The following is a 19,268-nucleotide window of genomic DNA, read 5'->3' on the forward strand; positions in this document are numbered from 1 at the left end:
ACCTTCTGGACCAATGTCCAAATTGAAACTGAATTATCCACTGACGTTTGCCCTCTCTGATGTTCACATCATTTTTGGCTCAAAAAAATACATCAAAATGCTTTTTAAAATGCTTATTTTGGGAGAAAATATGCATAGAATTGTGTATTTTGAGAGCAAATATAAATATATATTTAAATACAATTTTTGTGCAGATTTTCTGTATATTTTCAGATTAATAGAATGAACAGCCATATGGATGAACACATGGAAAAGTGATAGGAACCAGAAATAAAATGATTCATTCACCCTCTAATATATCATTGAATTGGCATTTGGTTTTGGAGTATGTGAATCATGGGGTCACCTCTTTGGAATCTCATGAGATTTTGTTGGAGGGTAGAGTGGGGATGAGATGAACTGTCAATCTTGCCTAGATTGCTGGTCTCTTAAGGTCAAGCTCATCCCATCCTGTTCCCACATAAGTCTGTGATTTTTTTAAAAAAGAGATCTGTACAGAAATTCATGTTTTTAATGCACATTTTTACTAACGTATGCATTTTGGAGCACTTTAAATGTACACATTGTTTCCATTCCTACAATGCAGTTTGATGCTCACGTTTCCCAAATATATGCATTTTGGAGGCTCTGCCTCCGTAATACTCACATTTTTGTGCACATTTTCCTTCAGATGAGATGCATTGCAAAGCCTTCAAAAATGTAGATTTTGGTATGCAATTCTGTCTCAGCTCGCTTAAAGGTTTGGGAGGTCCAAATTGAAATTTTCTCCAAGACACTTCATGGAGAAAATTTCTCACCCATCCCTAGTGTAAGAAGTATTACTAGATAGTTCTAGTAATAACTATCTGTGCACACATTCAGTTCATATTCACACATACGTATTCCACTCTCCAGAGGTCACTTGCTTTGCTAAGGAGAAGACACTTCCTGTTTAAACACATACAGCCATAAGAATAAGTGGCCATTGCAATACTCCCCTGGACTTGCAAATTTAGATTTAATATAGTATAAACCCACTGATGTCAGCTCGAATGAATTAACTTAAATCCAGTACTCCAACATCACCAGTTACTTGATCATCTTATATAATATAGAAAATTGTAACATTGTTTAAGATCCATAGAGCAAGCATATGTATCCATAAACTGTGAAATCAAATGTTCTCTATGCAGATAATACCAAGATGCTGTCTCTAGGAAATGTAAATTTCTCAATTTCAACTAGTTACTTGCTATCTATCATCTCAAGTGCAAAGTAAAACAATTTGAACCGCATATTTAAATTCAAAGCTGGAGCACTGTGCTCATGGTATAACAACAAACGTGGCTTTATGGTTTGCTCAGTACTAACTACATAGCATTTTAACCCTTGCATGATGTAGATTTTAACATTACTATTATTAATTATTCTGTTGTTGCTTTTAATTAACCACCTAATCTATTGGCCTTACATTGAGCCTATCCTATCTCACTCCATTTTAATTCAAGTTCTTGTACTACAGAAAATGTAGGTCGGTTAGTCACACCTGCCAAAAAGCTAGAAGATACAATTCGCTTGGCGGAATTGGTAATTGAAGTTCTACAACAGAATGAAGAACACCATGCAGAGGTGAGTAACAATGGTCTAAACACTTCTGAGCAGAGATTTTCTGGAGCAAGTGAGTTCCTGTGTGTATTACACTTCTATTTCTTTGTACCATAGGGTGAACTTTGAGCAAGGCAAAGCCACTGTCTCCCCAAATAACACTACATATCACTCAAAAATAATATTTTAGGGAATGATGTTTAAAATATTTATTAAAATATTAAGGGAACAATAACTTGAGCACCACTTCCATGCAAGCTCAGTTCGACTGGAATTTAATGAAAGCAGTTCATGATAGGACCATCCATTCACCAGATTCAGTTCTCAGGAACTATTCCAATCTAACATGTTGCAGAAGATTGCCTGTGAAAAAATCCATGTAAAAATGTTCCTTCAGAAAGCAAAATCCACAAGGATTTTATAGGAGCGATCCACATTTAGGGGGTTATATTTCTTCTGTCTACGGCTTCACAATCCTGGTTTGCAAAAAAACAGATATATTTTTCATCCCAATATAATGAGTTACTCCATTGGTAATCTTCAGCTTTTGAATCAGCTTTCCATTAGTAACTTTATGTAGACTTATACATTAGTGTTAGTGATAGCAAAATTTAGCCAAATGTTTTTAAACAGCTGAGTAACTACAACATAAAAGATATCCAATTTAAGGGGTGTGTTATGATGTATTGAGGGGCTTTTGTGAGCAAGGGTGGAGTTTAAAGGCCATTTTAAATGTACTGAAAAGCCAATAATTGAACTTAATCAACTTGAGTTGATAACTGACAACTAGTTGTTTATTTTAGGGCAGGGCAAAGTTCCCCTCCTCACCTTCATCAGATGTTCCTTTCCAAAGAAACTCAGGAACATTACTGCAGGGCGGGGGCTCTTCATACCTTTTGGGGAAAATAATACTTATAAATACATTACAAATTGGTCCAAGGACTTCTTTACTTTTTCCTCCTTTTTTACACCTACTGCCACCACGGCTTTCTCACACTTTGGAAGTGGGACTGCAAATGCCTCTGGGAAGACACAATGTGAAGCTATTACATTACCACTGTGTTGTATGGGGTGGGGTGGGGAGATGGCTGGGGCAACATCATATTCCCAGGAGCATTTGTGCCCCCCTTTCCAAAGTGTACAGGAGCTACGCTGGCAGCAGCCATTCACCTGAGCTGCAGGAGCTCTTTTATGTGGTTAAAAAAGAGCAGGGAGAATAAAGAAGCCCTTGAACCACTTCATACTGAATTAGCAACATACCCACCCTAACATTGGCCCCTACACACCAAATATGACCTCCCATCTTCAGAAGGATCCCCCTCATAATACCTCTCCAAATGTTTAAAAATTTGAGAGAGTCAGATAGTCAGATCTCTTCTAGTTTATAAGCACAAATATGCATGAAACTGAAACATGCATAGCAGGACACAAGACACTAGTTACTGGGGTGCCAGAAACCTTGGACAAACCTTGTCGCTTTCAGCGTATAGTTTCCTCAGTAAAAGGATAGTTGGTTTAATACAGCCGTCTCCAACCTAGAGCCCTCCAGATGTTTTTGACTTTCTCTCCATTTTATCCTCACAACAACAACCCTGTGAGGTGGGTTGGGCTGAGAGTCTGTGACTGGCCCAAAGTCACCCAGTGGGTTTCTGTGGCCGAGTGGGGTTTAGAACCTGGAACTCCCAACTCCCAGTCCAACACTTTAGCCACTACACCACACTGGTTCTATTTAAGCACATATAGTAATTCATAGATGAAGTACTGACCCATATGTGGTCAGTGTGTGTTTGTCATTATACGGGGCCAGGATTTCATTTCCCATGTATAGTCCTGTTGCATATATGAAGTTAATTCTATGTAAATTCATAGCCAATACGCTTTGAAAACTACAGTGATCTGTCATAGCTTTTACAAATTATCCTTTTAAAATATAGATAAAACTTTCTCTTGTTTATAACTTTCAATGCTGTAACATTAATTCCCTATTTTCTGCTTTCCTTCTCATTGACGTTTCTATATTGCATTAAATACATTTTAACATAAATAATTTCACCATTAAAAATAAACCATAAATAAGATGTCTAATAAAAGCAGAGTAAAATTAATTTATTTCTAGAGCACAGCAATCCATAAGTCCCAACTAATGCCTGATTGCCTATTTAAATTTCCTCCCTGTTTTTCTACTGTTCATTCAATCTTGGATGATCCTGGCAGGGAAAAGAGGTATGTGACTAAAATGAATGAAACAAGTCACCTCCTGTCATATTTCGTGCATGCCCTCTCGGTGCCATGTTTCCTAATGGGATCTTCCCTGGGTCATCTTTGCTTTGTAACTTTGGATCCAAGGAATGTAACAGCAACTTCAGTTGGAATTGCTTGTGGAACTGTAGCCCTACATGGCAGGGCCAATGTGGGGAAAATTCTCCACCCCCATGCATGTAGCGATGGATATATTTTTACAAGCACTGCAGTTACATCCCAACACTTGTCCTACCTGCCTGGGCTCTTTCCTCAGCCTGTTGTTTTCCCCTGTTGCTCAATGTACACCTGATCTGTAGATCACCCTGCTGGTAATAGATACGAGAGACAAATGATTAGCTAGGATAGCAGTAGCCTTCCTCTGATTATGTTCATTGTGTGTATTGTTCTGATATATACAATATTTATATATGGAGAGAGATTATCTAGGATTGAGGAATGAAGCAACATCTGTTTTCATGTTGTTAAGAGCCTAGCAGTATCATGTAGAAAAGGAATAATTATGTGTGATGCGGTGATGTGTCTAAGGAAAACAATGTTGTTTCCCACCTCACTATCAAGGTTTATAAGTATATCTTGTAAAGACTGAAAAGTCTATAATTATCTAATAACAAAGAAACCAGGAGGCAAATGGCTGTGATTTGGAACAATATTTGCAAGGGACATACCTGGAAATCCTAACACACATATGTATGATTTCGCTATGCAAACAGTACCTGAATCGTGTGAGAAAGGAACATGTTGGAACAGCAACCACAATGTACCCATAATGTATGGACCAGCCTTTAAGAATTGATATTAGGTATGTTATCCGTTAAGGAAGCAAGCCCAATTCATTTCATGTTTTATAGAACAAGAGTGACATGTAAAAAAAACATATGCAAGTGTAAGGCAAAGTGATGTTCTCACCCTCTTTCTCCATATTGACTGATTTTGTACCTTTCGACAAATCACCCTTTTCTTTTTTCCTGTGAGTTTTTGCAATGTTCAGGTCACGTGAAATTCTTCACAAAGGTGACTCATCCATCTATTCAGGTTATATCACTTATTGACAAGTAGTTACGTCAAACAGTGCAAGCGCACTGAAATGATCCTGTTACTGGGCACACCTTCTAAAATTACTTATAGCTATCATAATCACACCAAAAGGGAAAGAACTACCTAGGTTATACTGGAAAATGTTACCAGGAAAAAGCTTTCCTCTTATGTTAGTTCATAGTTGGTTTGTTAACAATAGACAAGAAAAAACAGGAGGGGGGACAGAGAACAATAAAGAGGATGTTCATTATGTATGTACTCAGGATCCAAGAACTGTGCAGTTTGTTCCATGTAAACAAACACGCTTTGAATTTGCGTTGTTGAACAGCATAACCCCTATCCCCACCCCATTAATGCCACATGGCAAACTACGTTTGAAACTTGAGTTTCAAAATGAATTTGTAGAGGTCTGCTGTTATAAAGAAGAAGAAGTGAAAAACCCAGAGTGGAGGCCATAAGGAGCTAAAGTAGCTGTTTAGGTCCCAACATGCTTTTAAGTCTATGCCATTTGTCTCAGTTTTCTCAGACTAATTTTTCTTTCCTTTGCAAATCTACAAAGGAAAGGGAATTTTATAAGGCACTAGCTATCACAGGCTTTCAATATTGCAGTTCTCTCTCCATATGTATGTATGTATGAATATGTATATATGTATTTTAACTCCTTAAAAATATGCATATATACATGAGTTCCCTTGGATATGATAAAAAAAAAGTCATAGATTTGGTGGTATAGGTAGGACGCTTCTTCATGAGTGTAACAAAAAAAGGTAAGTAGGCTTCTTACTATGTTGAACGGATTGTTGAGAAACAATATGTTACTTCTCTCATTTTCAAAAAAGGGACTCTGCAATCACAGGACAAGGACAATAGCTTGGGCATGAATGAGCAGACTTATTAAATGCAAGCTGAGTGCTACTTTTAAAAAGGGGAAATATTGTTCTTTGCAACTGACCATGTTCCTTTACCCTGAATTCCTAAAGCATTAGATCTTTTTTTGACTTACGGAAATAGGCTTTTAATTGCCCAATTCTAGAATAATTATGTTGGCCTTTGGAGAAAACATTATTTTGTTGTTCCCCAAGATTTTATTTATTTATTATTTATGAACAGAGTTATTAAGAGGTTTCCTCAAGCCTTGCCTATCCAGATTAATTTATAATACAGCATTATTATAATGCTTTAAATAAAATGTTAAAAAGACAACGATTTTTTAAAAAGCAAATAATAATGTGAGCAGATGAAGCAGAGAACTTTGAATACAATAATCTTTCTTTAAAATATTTATCACGGAGGAAATATAGAACTTTTCAGGATTGCCGTTCCTGGAAATCTGCCAGGAGCATCTGATTTGCCATTTTCGGAAGCAGGATACTGAATGAGATGGAACTTTGATCTGACCCAGCAGGGCTCTTCTTATGTTTTTATTTAATTTCTATAGGTGCAAGCCATGTAGAATGAGGTTCCCCTCTTTAATATCTAAATATAATGCAAATGGACAAATATAGCATAGCTACAGTTATCCATACTCTGATAACCTCTTGTCTGCAATGTATTATACATGGGTCTGTCTTTGAAAATGGTCTGGAAACTGGTCCAAAATAGGTAGCAAGATTGTTAACAGGGACTGGTTGTTATTAACATATCACACCTGTGCATTGTGATCTGCACTGGCTTCCATTCTATTTCTGGGCACAATTCAAAGTGCTGGTATTAACTTTCAGAGCCCTAAATGGCTTGGGGCCAGGTTACCTGTAGGACCATCTGTCTGGACCCTAAGATTGTCCTTAGAGGGCCTCCTCCGGTTGCCCTCACCTAATGAATTGAGGTGGGTCGCTACTAAGGAGAGGGCCTTTTCAGTTGTCATACCCTGTTTGTGGAATGCCCTCACCACAGAGAGGTTCACATGGCATCTACGTTATGGTCTTCTCAGCACCAGGTGAAGACTTTTTTTTTATTCTCCCAGGCATTTTAAGTTATTTAGTTTTTATTGTTTCAAAACAGTTATTGTATTTTTAGGTCTTTGCATCACTGCTGGTTTTTACTCTGGTTGTAAACTATATTATGTTTTATTATGTTGCTGTATTTTTTGGTTTTACTTGTTGTGAACCACCCAGAGAGCTTGGGCTATTGGGCGGTGTAGAAATGTAATAAATGTCAGGTAGGAGACATTACAGAAAATGTTAAAGTAATGCTAGCAATGGTGAGGTACAGATAATCAACTAGTATAGACCATTAGATCCAATATTAATATCAAAGTGCCAGATATCCGTATGACTGTACAGATTCCAAGGCATACTTTTAACCCTTAAACTATGCCAGGAGAGTTCATATTATTGATCCCTTAGTCCAGGCATGAGCACTCTATAGACCATGGGCTGCATGCAGCCCTGGGCTGCTCTCAGTATGACCTGCAACCCAGGAGATCCCCACCCACTTTTTCCCACACCCCAGCTTATTACTTGGGCTGCAGGGGAAAGTCTCCATCTTCCTCCCCATCCCTCAGCAATCCCAAAGTAGCTGGGATCGCTGTTTCCCTGCTGCTAAGAGAAGCAGCTATCTCAATTGGGGGTTCCAGCGGGGGAGCGGGGACAGAGGCTCCCTCTCTCAGCAACATAGAGGCAATGCACCCACCAAGCCACCTCCTAGCACCCCCATGTATTTTTTGGCCTGCCCCCTTTGCCTTTGGCCCTGCCCACCATTGAAATGTGGCCCTTGAGAGCTTCCCCAAAATTGAATTTGATCCTCAAGCTAAAACAGGTTCTCTAGCCCTGCTTTAGTCATATTTAACTCAATAGAACTTAAATTACCCATGACAATCATGTCCCATTGGTTTCATTGAGACTAAAGTGCTTAACACCTTAGCCTGGATCCAACACAGTATAAAAATTCCCAATCGAAACAATATAAAACAATCATTTTAAAACATAAAAGCAACTATGCTTACTCTGAAATGCCTGGTGGAACAAAGAAGTCTTCATCTGCCTCTGAAAAAAAAGTGGGGGAGGAATACATACAGATCTATCAGGGAAGCAACAGAAAAGGTGCTACTCCAAATGTATGAGGAAGTTACCTCCATGGAATATGGAACTTGGAGCAGGCTTCATTGACAGATCTTTAAATGGTGGCAGATATTTCATTAAACTTGCCTCACTTTTCAAGTCTAACATTCTCTTTCCTTTGAGGAATATTAATAACATGTATAAACAGTGAGCTGTTGAGTACTTTCCATATTACCTAATAGCAACTGCACAAGATCCTGTTGACAACACCACTCATACTGCATGTTCCTAACTTCCTAAGCCAGAAGTGATTTTATACACGCTTGCATGTGTTCCAAACACATTCACATCTGAGTCATGTATGATGTGAATGTCACTTCAGAGAAGCCGTATAGTGAATTCTTAAGGACCCATGCGCATGACAATGAGTTACTTCACTGATATTTCTTGGTTTTCAACTTTCAATTTATTTGCTGCTGTCATCAAATCCTGACTTGATTGTGGATAGTTGTTCTAATGCCTTAATTCTAAAATTGGGTGATTTTTTTTTTAATTTCGTGGGGCAACTTTAAAACTTAAATGTGTATAATTAAGGTAGTTTATTTTTATCCACTGGTTGACTTCGAATTGTAAATGTGGGATGCTTAAGGGCCATTAAATCCCCATACCAGGTCTATTTTCACAGGATGATTATTAATCTAGATAAATTGTTAAGAGCATTGTGGGAAAGAAAAGCAGAAAACCTGCAAACACAGTGAAGAAACTCCCAGATGTTCTATATTTTAGAGAAAGAACTAGTTTACCCCTTTAGTAAATAGCATGATCCAGAAGGAATTAAGTGGGTTATTGTAAATTGAACAGACGCACCTCCTCTGTTGCATTACAGAAATGTAGAAGAACAATACAGTTGTGGTTCAACACTTCTTGAGAAGTTTCTGGCTAAAAGTAGCAGGTGCTTATGGATGCAGTTTGCGTCATATTTTCAGTATGCTAGTGTTTTGTACTGCTGTTCTCTTTACAATAAAGCTAGTTTTCTATTGCATGTTCATTAGGTTTTTTTAAAAAAAAAATCCTATTGAACATGGATAACATTTAATGTGGTTTAGAATAACACTAATACTTTTTTCTCACTTTTCTTTCCTACTGCATTTAAAGGCCTTTGCTTGGTGGTCAGACTTAATGGTTGAACATGCGGAAACCTTCCTCTCGTTGTTTGCGGTAGATATGGACGCAGCACTAGAGGTCCAGCCCCCAGATACCTGGGACAGCTTTCCACTCTTTCAGCTTCTAAATGATTCCCTTCGTAGTGACTGTATGTATTGTATTTTAGTCATTTATTGTTGTTTCTCTGATAGGGCAAAATTGTTGGGTTAATGTCAGTAGTTTTTACTGTTTTCCGATTCTTGTTGGAAGATTAACAGTGCTTTAGAGAATTGAAGAGGTTCAAGAGAAAACTACATGAGAAGTAATCCCAAGGTTTCCATAGGGTCCATTAGCTAGACCTAAGGTTTATCTTAGGGTCGTCCCGGGGTCACCCCTGCCTCCTCCCAGGATCCCCTGTTTGTCATTTACATGAACAGGGATGACCCCGGGATGATCCCGGGTCTAGCTAAGGCCATATTCCATTTGAGAAGAATACAGACATGTATAGGAAGATGGTATTTTTAAAAAGTCCACATAAACTTCTAGTCTCTGTAGGGTCCTAAGCAATCAGAAAAAAAATCCTTTCCCAGATATATTTCATTTATATTTAATTAAAAAATACAAGTCGGACAACACAATTATCAATGGTGGGATAATAGTCAACTCCATGGTTGATTATCAAGGGGGTACTCCCCACACAACATGATTATAATCAATTGTGGTGTGGATTAAGGCCAGCATTATTAGACAATGGTGTGTTTGATTGACACAACCCCTGCCCTCTCTCCCCGACTCAGTCCTCCCATTGGTTTCCCATCAGCTGTTGCGAGTTCTGCCAGCTAGACTAGAATGGCAGCTGCCGCTTCGGTCGCTCTTGCCAGGGGACTCTGTAGTTGCCCAAAATAACCAGCTGTGTGTGACAAAATAGTCAATGGAGTCCAACCCACGACATGATAACCAATGGTTGTTCAAATAAACAACTCTGCACAGTGTTAATTATTTGCGTTGGTTATTTCAGCCTAATAACCAACCATGGTGTGAAAAAGTTCTGACAGATGATACAATAACCAATGGTTGACTTTTTAATCCACCGTAGGTTATAGTGTCGTCTGAACCCAGTTGTTGTCACTCATAGAAATTCTCTGAGAACCTGTGTTGGGCTTTCATATTCAAATCGTGGGAATTTTAAAGGCTTTTAAAAAGTGTTGTTGGATTAAATGGGAATTTCCCCATCCTAGTGCAAGTAAGCATGCTAAATGGCATGGGTTTACTCCAAAGAGCCCCATTAGATGTGTTCATAATGACTTATATACACACCAACTCTTTTGTTTCCCCCCACCCCCACTATGAACAATAGCCCCACAAAGCATCTACTTTTGAAACTGTCCAAGATTAAAGGCATAATTCTCATCACACACATTAATTTTGCACTTTTCTTGGTCACAATCCAAAGAAACTATATGCATCTATAACAAGAGAGTTCTTTGAACTTTCTACTTCTGTTGCTCTTAATGCTAGGGAAAGAATCCATGGATTGTATACAATACCAGTCTAAATTAGGTCCAATTAATTTCAATAAGTAGGACTAACATTGGGTACAACACCATGTACAACACCACATTTTAACAAGAAAAAACAGCTTTTCTCCATGGTTAGAAGTGATGGAAACTTCAAAGAAAGAATGTGCAGATGTTTCCTTTGCTTGTGCATGTTGCTGTGTGTTATTTTATTGATTATGGCCATAATATCTCTCTCCCATCTTTCTCATAGCAATAAGCCACACTCTATCTCTGCCAGTGATATAGTTTAGTGCTTCCTAACTGATGGAGTGGGACTGTCTGGGTTGTGGGGGCCTGCAAGCAGAGGGTATTGAGCATAGCATGCCAAAAAGATGTACATGTCATTGATGTTGTGAAACAATTGAAAGGTGAATTCTAAACTAAGATAAATGTCTGTGTAACATTTGGGTTTGAATCTTATGAATTTCGTGATGGCATGCCTAAGGGCATGTCTGTATCATGAATTTAAACCAGTTTAAGGGTGCAATCCTAAACACACTTGCATAGGGTTGTGGTTCACATGTTACAGGTTATTATTATTATTATTATTTATTTATATAGCACCATCAATGTACATGGTGCTGTACAGAGTAAAACAGTAAATAGCAAGACCCTGCCGCATAGGCTTACATTCTAATAAAATCATAATAAAACAATAAGGAGGGGAAGAGAATGCAAACAGGCACAGGGTAGGGTAAACAGGCACTGGGTAGGGTAAAACTAACAGTATAAAGTCAGAACAAGATCAAGTTTTAAAAGCTTTAGGAAAAAGAAAAGTTTTTAGCTGAGCTTTAAAAGCTGCGGTTGAACTTGTAGTTCTCAAATGTTCTGGAAGAGCGTTCCAGGCATAAGGGGCAGCAGAAGAAAATGGACGAAGCCGAGCAAGGGAAGTAGAGACCCTTGGGCAGGCGAGAAACATGGCATCAGAGGAGCGAAGAGCACGAGCGGGGCAATAGTGTGAGATGAGAGAGGAGAGATAGGAAGGAGCTAGACAGTGAAAAGCTTTGTAGGTCAACAGGAGAAGTTTATATTGGATTCTGAATTGAATTGGAAGCCAATGAAGAGATTTCAGAAGTGGAATTACATGGTCAGAGCGGCGAGCCAAGAAGATGATCTTAGCAGCAGAGTGGTGAACAGAAACCAACGGACTGATGTGAGAAGAAGGAAGGCCAGTGAGAAGAAGGTTGCAGTAGTCCAACCGAGAAATAACCAATGCATGAACAAGAGTCTTGGCAAAAGAGACAGACAAAAATGATCGAATCCTGGCAATATTATACAGGAAAAAACAACAGGATTTAGCTACTGCCTCAATATGAGGAATAAAGGAGAGCGAGGAATCAAATATAAAGCCAAGACTACGAGCTTCCTTGACTGGAGTAAGTGTAACATCATTGACAGTAAGAGAGAATGAGAGACGAGGAGAAGGTTTAGGAGGAAAAACAAGCAATTCAGTCTTTGCCATATTAAGTTTCAAACGACGATGAAGCAACCAAGCTGAGATATCTGAAAGACATGCCGAGATACGATCGTGAACATCAGGAGAAAGATCCGGAGATGAAAGATATAATTGTGTATCATCGGCATACAGATGATTTTGGAGGCCATGAGATTGAATAAGATTACCCAAGGGCAACATGTATAAAGAAAACAACAACGGACCAAGCACCGAGCCTTGCGGAACCCCTACTGAAAGGGGAAAAGAAGAAGACGAGCTGCCATTAGCCAACACACTGAAAGAGCGACCCGCTAGATAGGAGGCAAACCAGTTATAGACAGAGCCACAAAATCCAAGGTCATGAAGGGAATCTAAAAGAAGATCATGATCAACCGTGTCAAAGGCTGCAGTTAGATCAAGGAGAATAAGAACGGCCTTTATACTTGGCAGTAAGAAGATCATTGGTAATCTTAGTAAGGGCTGTTTCAATGGAATGCAAAGGATGGAATCCAGATTGAAAAGGATCCAGAGCAGAGTTACTAGAAAGAAAATCAAGACAACGAGAGTAGACCACACGCTCCAGGATCTTTGAAACAAACGGCAACAAAGAGACAAGTCGGTAGTTAGACAGAGATAGCCTATCAAGAGTAGGTTTCTTGAGAATAGGAGAGACTGTAGCATGTTTAAAAGCAGAAGGAAATGAACCAGAGGACAGAGAAAAATGAAACTATAGTTCTAAAGAGCTGAAAATAGAGATTTCCACACTCATGCAAAAGTACAATTCCCAGGATGCCTTAGAATTCAAACTGTCTGAAACCAGTTTCCATCTGTAGTGCATGTGTGCTCTTCAATCCAAAGATTTACAGTGCAATCTTATGCATGTTTGCTCAGAAATAACTCCCGTTAAGCTCTGTGAATAAGTGTGTATAGAATTGCAACCTTAAAAGTAATAGCACATATAAATAAAGACTAGTTTTTATCAGAGATATAATGTATACAAAAGCATTTTTACTGGTTTTATACACAGAAATAATAACATAGCTGTTTTGCTACTACTTAAATGTTGCCACTAATGGGCATGAGTGCATTGTTTGCTTGTTTTAATTAAGAAATCAATCCTGCAGTTACTTTATCATCACTGATTACTGAAATTCCTCCACAGTAAATGATTTGATGACAGAACCTTTTATTGGGCAGGAGTTTGAGCAGTTGAGTTGTTTGGCCCCAAAAGGTTATATTAAAAAGTATAAGCTGTGTAATAAATATGTGTGCAGTGAAAGATTTCTTACTATACTTTTATTTATTTATTTATTCTAGATAATTTGTGCAATGGAAAATACCACAAACATCTTCAAGACTTGTTTGCTCCACTTGTTGTTAGATATGTCGATCTCATGGAGTCCTCAATTGCACAATCAATTCACAGGGGCTTTGAGCGGGAGTCATGGGAGCCAGTAAAGTAAGGAAACCTCCTTTGATACAATTGGAGTTTTCAGGTACAAGAGGACTCATGCACAGATGAATTAATAAAATATTAGATGTTCTGTGAAAAATTTCTGGTTTGTGCTACAAATATAATGCCTTTTTCAAGTTCAGAGGTTTTATGGAAAAGATAATAGATAACCTATAGTATATTATACATTGTTAACCTCGCTTCTATTCTGTTACATTTGGGAAAGTAAATGTAAAGGGTGAATGGAAGTCCTCTTATTTTCTGGGATCTTTCAGCTCTTTATAGCCCAATATACATACAACCTAAGTTAGAGCACTAAATTACCGTATTTCTTCGATTGTAAGACGCCATCAATTGTAAGACGCACACTAATTTCAGTACCACCAACAGGAAAAAAAAACCTAAGACACACCCGCGATTCTAAGACGCACCCCATTTTTAGAGATGTTTATATGGGGGGAAAAGTGTGTCTTAGAATCGAAGAAATAGGGTAGCATCTTTATTTGATACAACTGCACTGTCTGCCATTACGAGTATAATGTCCTATTTTTCAATAAGCCATCCTAATCATTTGTGAGTTGGCATAAGAAAAAAGCCAACTTGTTGTTAACTAGTAGTGTGCCTTATTTCCACATGATTCTAGTCATGTTTGGAACACCATAGAACCAAGATAGACAACACGTATTACCACACATGGCTAGTTGGTAAGTGACACAATTCCCCATCCCACTTGGTGGAAAGCTAGAAATCACCAAGTTATTCAGGGATAATTTGGCCATCTGTTTGAACTCAAAGTTGGGGCCAGTGACAAGGTTCCTTACCACATGGTTATTGGCAGTGGTATTGCTAGGGTAGAGTAGGACAAAGCCCCTGAGAAGCAGCCTGATTATTGGTAATAACATATGAATCAGCCCTAAGTGTTAAGCCAAAATCCAGGTACTCAAGAATAACTGGTTTGTACATCCCAGCCTAATGGTCCTAACCTATAAAGCCTTTTCCAAAGGTTATTAGAGGGGGAAAACAACGTGTTTTTTCCATATTCAGTCAAGGTAAATATGGGATATCTAGGGTGGGTTACGAATGCATATATAATTATAATTTTTAATCAAAATATGGTGGTAAGTAAAAAGCCTGATCCAACACTTGATATCAATAAATAGTTTTCCAATAGCTACCACACTCTTGGTACGTGTGTGAATTGACACTGTTTTGTATGGGGAAGCAATTTCTCCTCTTAATCCACTCAGCCAATGAGCATTTGGGGAAAGAGGGTTTTTTAGGGGGCGGGGCAGGGGGAAAAGTCTAAGGCTGGAATTATATGTTACATCCCAAGGCATTTAATAAAACCCAACAGTCACTTCCAGTGGGCAAATGTACTTTGTGGAAAGGTTGTTTGCACCAGGAAAGCTGTGGGAAGAATTCTTTACCCTTCCTACCACCTGTCTACTGCAACTCTCCCACAATGCCTCTCCCCATGGGTTCTAGACTCATGCCTGGAACCTTGCATGGGCAAAAGCCTGAGGTCTGCAATGAGGGAAACAGCAGAGGAAAGGGTTAAGCACAACTTCCTCCAGCCAACCACTTCCCTAGTGCAAATCTCTCCCTAATGATAGTGTTTCCCACTAGAAGCAGCTATTTCTTCACATATATTGGAATATATTATACCATTCCTTTTTAAAATTATGCATACTTGTGGGACCACAGCAAGTGCACCTGGAAGCTAGTGGTTCCTGAAGCACTCAAAAATGCTAGTTTCCAGAATAGGGCAGGTCAGCGGAGCTTGCAGACGGGAGCTCCACGGACCTGTCCTGTTCCAGAAACAATCATTTCCAGGGTTGCTTTAGGAAATGCTACTTCCCATTGCGCTAGCAGTTGATCCCACAGGCGCCGTAGACTGGGAGGAGGCACAGCGGCAGTATTCGATATCGCCCAACTTTATTAAAGAAATTCTTTACAATTTCAAATTACAAACATTGAGGTTTTCTCATCTAAACTAGTGTAGCTGCACCTTAAAAATGCTAATGCTGTTTTGTACTTTATTTCAGGTAATTTCCATAGTACTAAAACAGATACTTAAGAAATAGTGCATGCATGCACTTTTTAATTTTAAATTAATTTTGATTTTGTTAGTGTGCAGTTCCATCTAATAGCTCCACTCTAGTTTCCAGAATTTACTTGCTTCGGAGCAGTCCTGTTATCTACATAGGAGTAATAAGTTATAGGTTTGCAGTCAGTTGTTTTTTTCTACACATGTCCTTTTGCTTATAAGACCCTTGTGTGGTAATGATTTATGACTTTTGAGCAGTAGCCTCTTTTTGTAAATGAATTTAGGGGTCTTCTTGTGTATCGCAGTGGCTGATTCTAGGCATGAACTATTGATTTCAGTGGTAAAGAACTGGTGTACTATTTTAATTTAATCTTCTAGGGTATATAAATGGCTTTGGGAGGATGCATTTAAAAATGTCCTACAAGCCAAATATGGCTGCAGTCCAGTCATGATCTCAAGTGTCTTTGATTAAAGCTAACTGTCGCATTAAAATCTATGGGAATCCAACGTGCTTAACTTTTGCAGGATCATGCCAAGTTGTGCTTTTATTTTTTGTCTTACACTTATCTGTATATGCCAATGTTTTGTCAACCTAGCTAAATTGTCACATTGGATTTGCACTGAAGGGCCTGTGTCGCTTTTGATTTGCAAATGAAAATGTAAGTTCGTGAAGACTTTATTGAATGTTCAATATGGCGGTGAAAAGATTTATCAAAATCCAAGTATGAGCTGGTGCTTGATGGGAAGAGTGGTGTCAATGTGGAAGGCGCTGGCTTTGAAACGACCATAACCTATGTGGTCCAGAGTTCTTTATTAATTTCATAAGGATCCACAACCCTGCTGGTCTTATGAGCAAATTGATTTTCATATACACAGTTTTTGATGAATCTCCTCAACATCCCTGCAGTCCTTTATCTTTCCAAAACCATAATATTGTTTGGAAGCTATTTTTATATTTTACAGCTTTGCAGAGATGACAACTGGTAACTGAGTGTTTATCCCAGATAAGGCTGTAGAATGTATTTACATATACTTGCAGTCATCTTTCCTGCTTGAAAATTTCAGGAAAAAGCACCATTCTGATCAGTTTATAAAGCTACAATACCTTCCACTGGCCTGACTGCACAAAAAAATCATACAGTTGCTTAAGGGGGCCCAGCATCTAATCTGACAAGTGCAGATCTTTTGAACTGTCACTGAGGATACAGCCCTTGGACCACGCCCATCTGTGCACTGATCAGTAGTTGTGCCCTAGCACCCTCTCTGACATTGCACATATTTCTGGAGCTCACTTCTCAGATCTTGCATGCAGCCACCTGAGTCTTCTTGGGCTTCCCAGGGTCCAGTCCCCTCTGGATTAGTCCTACATGTCAGGAGGACCCCTCTACTCGAGGAGATCCCTGCTGGATCTAGTCCAGCATTCTATTCACACAATGGCCAACCAGGTGCCCATGGGAAGGCCACCAGCAAGACACGAGTGCAACAGCACCCTCCCACTCACATTCCGATCCCCAGCAACTGGTGTGTCTGGCACATTGCCTCCATTTTCCTTCTGCAGGTTGTTTTACTCCTACAAGGATGTTTTTAACAATGTATATTATGTTTTAATTCAGTTTTATGTATTTTATATTTACTGTTGTTCCCCGCCTCGATCAGAATGGAGAGGCGGGTAAGAAATATTATTACTATTAATAATTATTATTGCCCTGTTTGGTATATCTATCCTATGTTCATGCTACTTAGAGTAGACCCATTGAAATGAATGGGACTTAAGTTAGACTAACACTGGATACAACCCAAGAAATCATCCTGTCTCTCAGTTGGATCTACTCAGCAGCCTTTCAAAGACTCCTAGCCATGAAGTCAGGATCAGAGGCAGAATATCTCTCCATATCAGCTGCTGAGGAACAGGACAGGGGGAGGGCTACTGAGTGCAGGCCCTGCTTGCAGACTTCTCATTGACATCTGGTTGGCCGTTCTGAGAAACAGGATGCTGACCTAGATAGTCTGTGGTCTAATACAGCCAGTGACCTAATGCTAGCGTAAGGAACCCCTAGCGCAACACTATTGGCATGGCCCTAGAGACTACTTACAATAGTGCAAGACAAATTCATGGAGAAGAAGGCTGTCTAGATGGCTATATGCTACCTTCACTATCAGAGGCAGTATGCCTATGTACACCAGTTGCTGGGGTTTGGGAAATGGGTGGGAGGATGCTGTTGCATAGGGTGACCATATGAAAAGGAGGACAGGGCTCCTGTATCTTTAACAGTTGCATAGAAAAGGGAATTTCAGCAGGTGTCATTTGTATATATGGAGAACCTGGTGAAATTTCCTCTTCATCACAACAGTTAAAGTGCAGGAGCTGTACTAGAATGACCAGATACAAAAGAGGGCAGGGCACCTGCAGCTTTAACTGGTGTGATGAAGAGGAAATTTCACTAGGTTCTCCATATATACAAATGACACCTGCTGAAATTCCCTTTTCAATACAACTGTTAAAGATACAGGAGCCCTGTCCTCCTTTTCATATGGTCACCCTACTGTTGCACTCGTGTCCTGCTTGAAGGTTCCCCATGGGCAGCTAGTTGGCCATTGTGTGAACAGAATGCTGGACTAGAAGGGCCTGGGTGTGATGCAGCAGGGCTCTTCTTATGTTCTTAATGGCACAAGGGTAGCGGCAGTGTTGGATGTTGCCCATGACTATCGTTTAAATAGAAATACAATACATCCCAATCTCTCCAAAGGGAAAGTTAGGTTAGAATTATTATTATTATTATTATTATTATTATTATTATTATTATTATTATTATTATTGAGGAAGACTCTGACCAGGTGTCCTTTGTGATATGCCTCCACAGTCTGCTGTCCAGGTGCTAACTGTTGATGGGCAACTTCAAGGCCTCTGCTCTCCCTTCTTATGATGTTTTATCTTTAAACTGGACCTGGACTGGACAGCATGTCAAACACAGTACAGCTCTTCAAATACAGGGCTATACTTTGACAGCCTTTCAAATGGAAGACTGTCTTTTGTAAAATAGCACACCAAGCCACCTTAGCAGGGTGGGGCAGTTTTTAGTTCTGAACCTGTTGTTGTTTATTCGTTCAATCGTTTCCGACTCTTCGTGACTTCGTGGACCAGCCCACGCCAGAGCTTTCTGTCGGCTGTCGCCACCCCTAGCTCCCCCAAGGTCAAGTCTGTCACCTACTGTATAATATTGTGTTGGGGAGGAAGAACTTTTATTTCTTATTTGCCACTGAGGCAAAGCCTCAGGATCCCATTGCAAATCATTGTGGGAGTCTGGTTAGTACTTGAGGGGAGCTTCCTGCCCACTGATAAGGGCCTACAGTTTTCCCTAGCCATAGACCAGTGGGAAGCAATCTGCAGGCCCATGATTTAAAGCCTGCTTAAAGTGGTTAATATGAACACAGTGTAAGACAATATTGACAATTATATATTATCTCTCTCTTTTGAGGGGGCTGAATAAGGGCTTTCAAGAGTGCCTGAATAGGGAACTCAGGATATATGTAGGTCTTGTTGAGGCTTCTGCTGTCTTGCTTTGAATCATTAAGTCAAATTATATGGATGGAAACTTATGGAATCTTATTACCTCACGCAGGCCAGGATGTTCTGTCACAACACAGAGTCTTTAAAATAGACTTTACAATATGCCTGCCTGCAAATCAAGGTTGAAATATCTGGCCCCTTATTTAACCTAACCAAATGGCCATACAAAGATGTACTACAAAC

General features: G+C 39.3%; 1 protein-coding gene across 2 annotated transcripts in view; it reads left to right on the forward strand.

The window, feature by feature from the left end:
• Positions 1-19,268, forward strand: part of CADPS (calcium dependent secretion activator) — a 407,683-nt gene that overhangs the window by 303,251 nt on the left and 85,164 nt on the right. For both annotated transcript variants that reach the window (XM_063122067.1, XM_063122066.1), the window contains 3 exons: positions 1,502-1,608; positions 9,036-9,192; positions 13,335-13,476. In XM_063122067.1, the coding sequence (XP_062978137.1) occupies positions 1,502-1,608; positions 9,036-9,192; positions 13,335-13,476 (406 nt within the window). The remainder of the gene's footprint in view (positions 1-1,501; positions 1,609-9,035; positions 9,193-13,334; positions 13,477-19,268) is intronic.

This window comes from Elgaria multicarinata, chromosome 3 (assembly GCF_023053635.1).
Source record: "Elgaria multicarinata webbii isolate HBS135686 ecotype San Diego chromosome 3, rElgMul1.1.pri, whole genome shotgun sequence".
Lineage (NCBI taxonomy): Eukaryota > Metazoa > Chordata > Lepidosauria > Squamata > Anguidae > Elgaria > Elgaria multicarinata.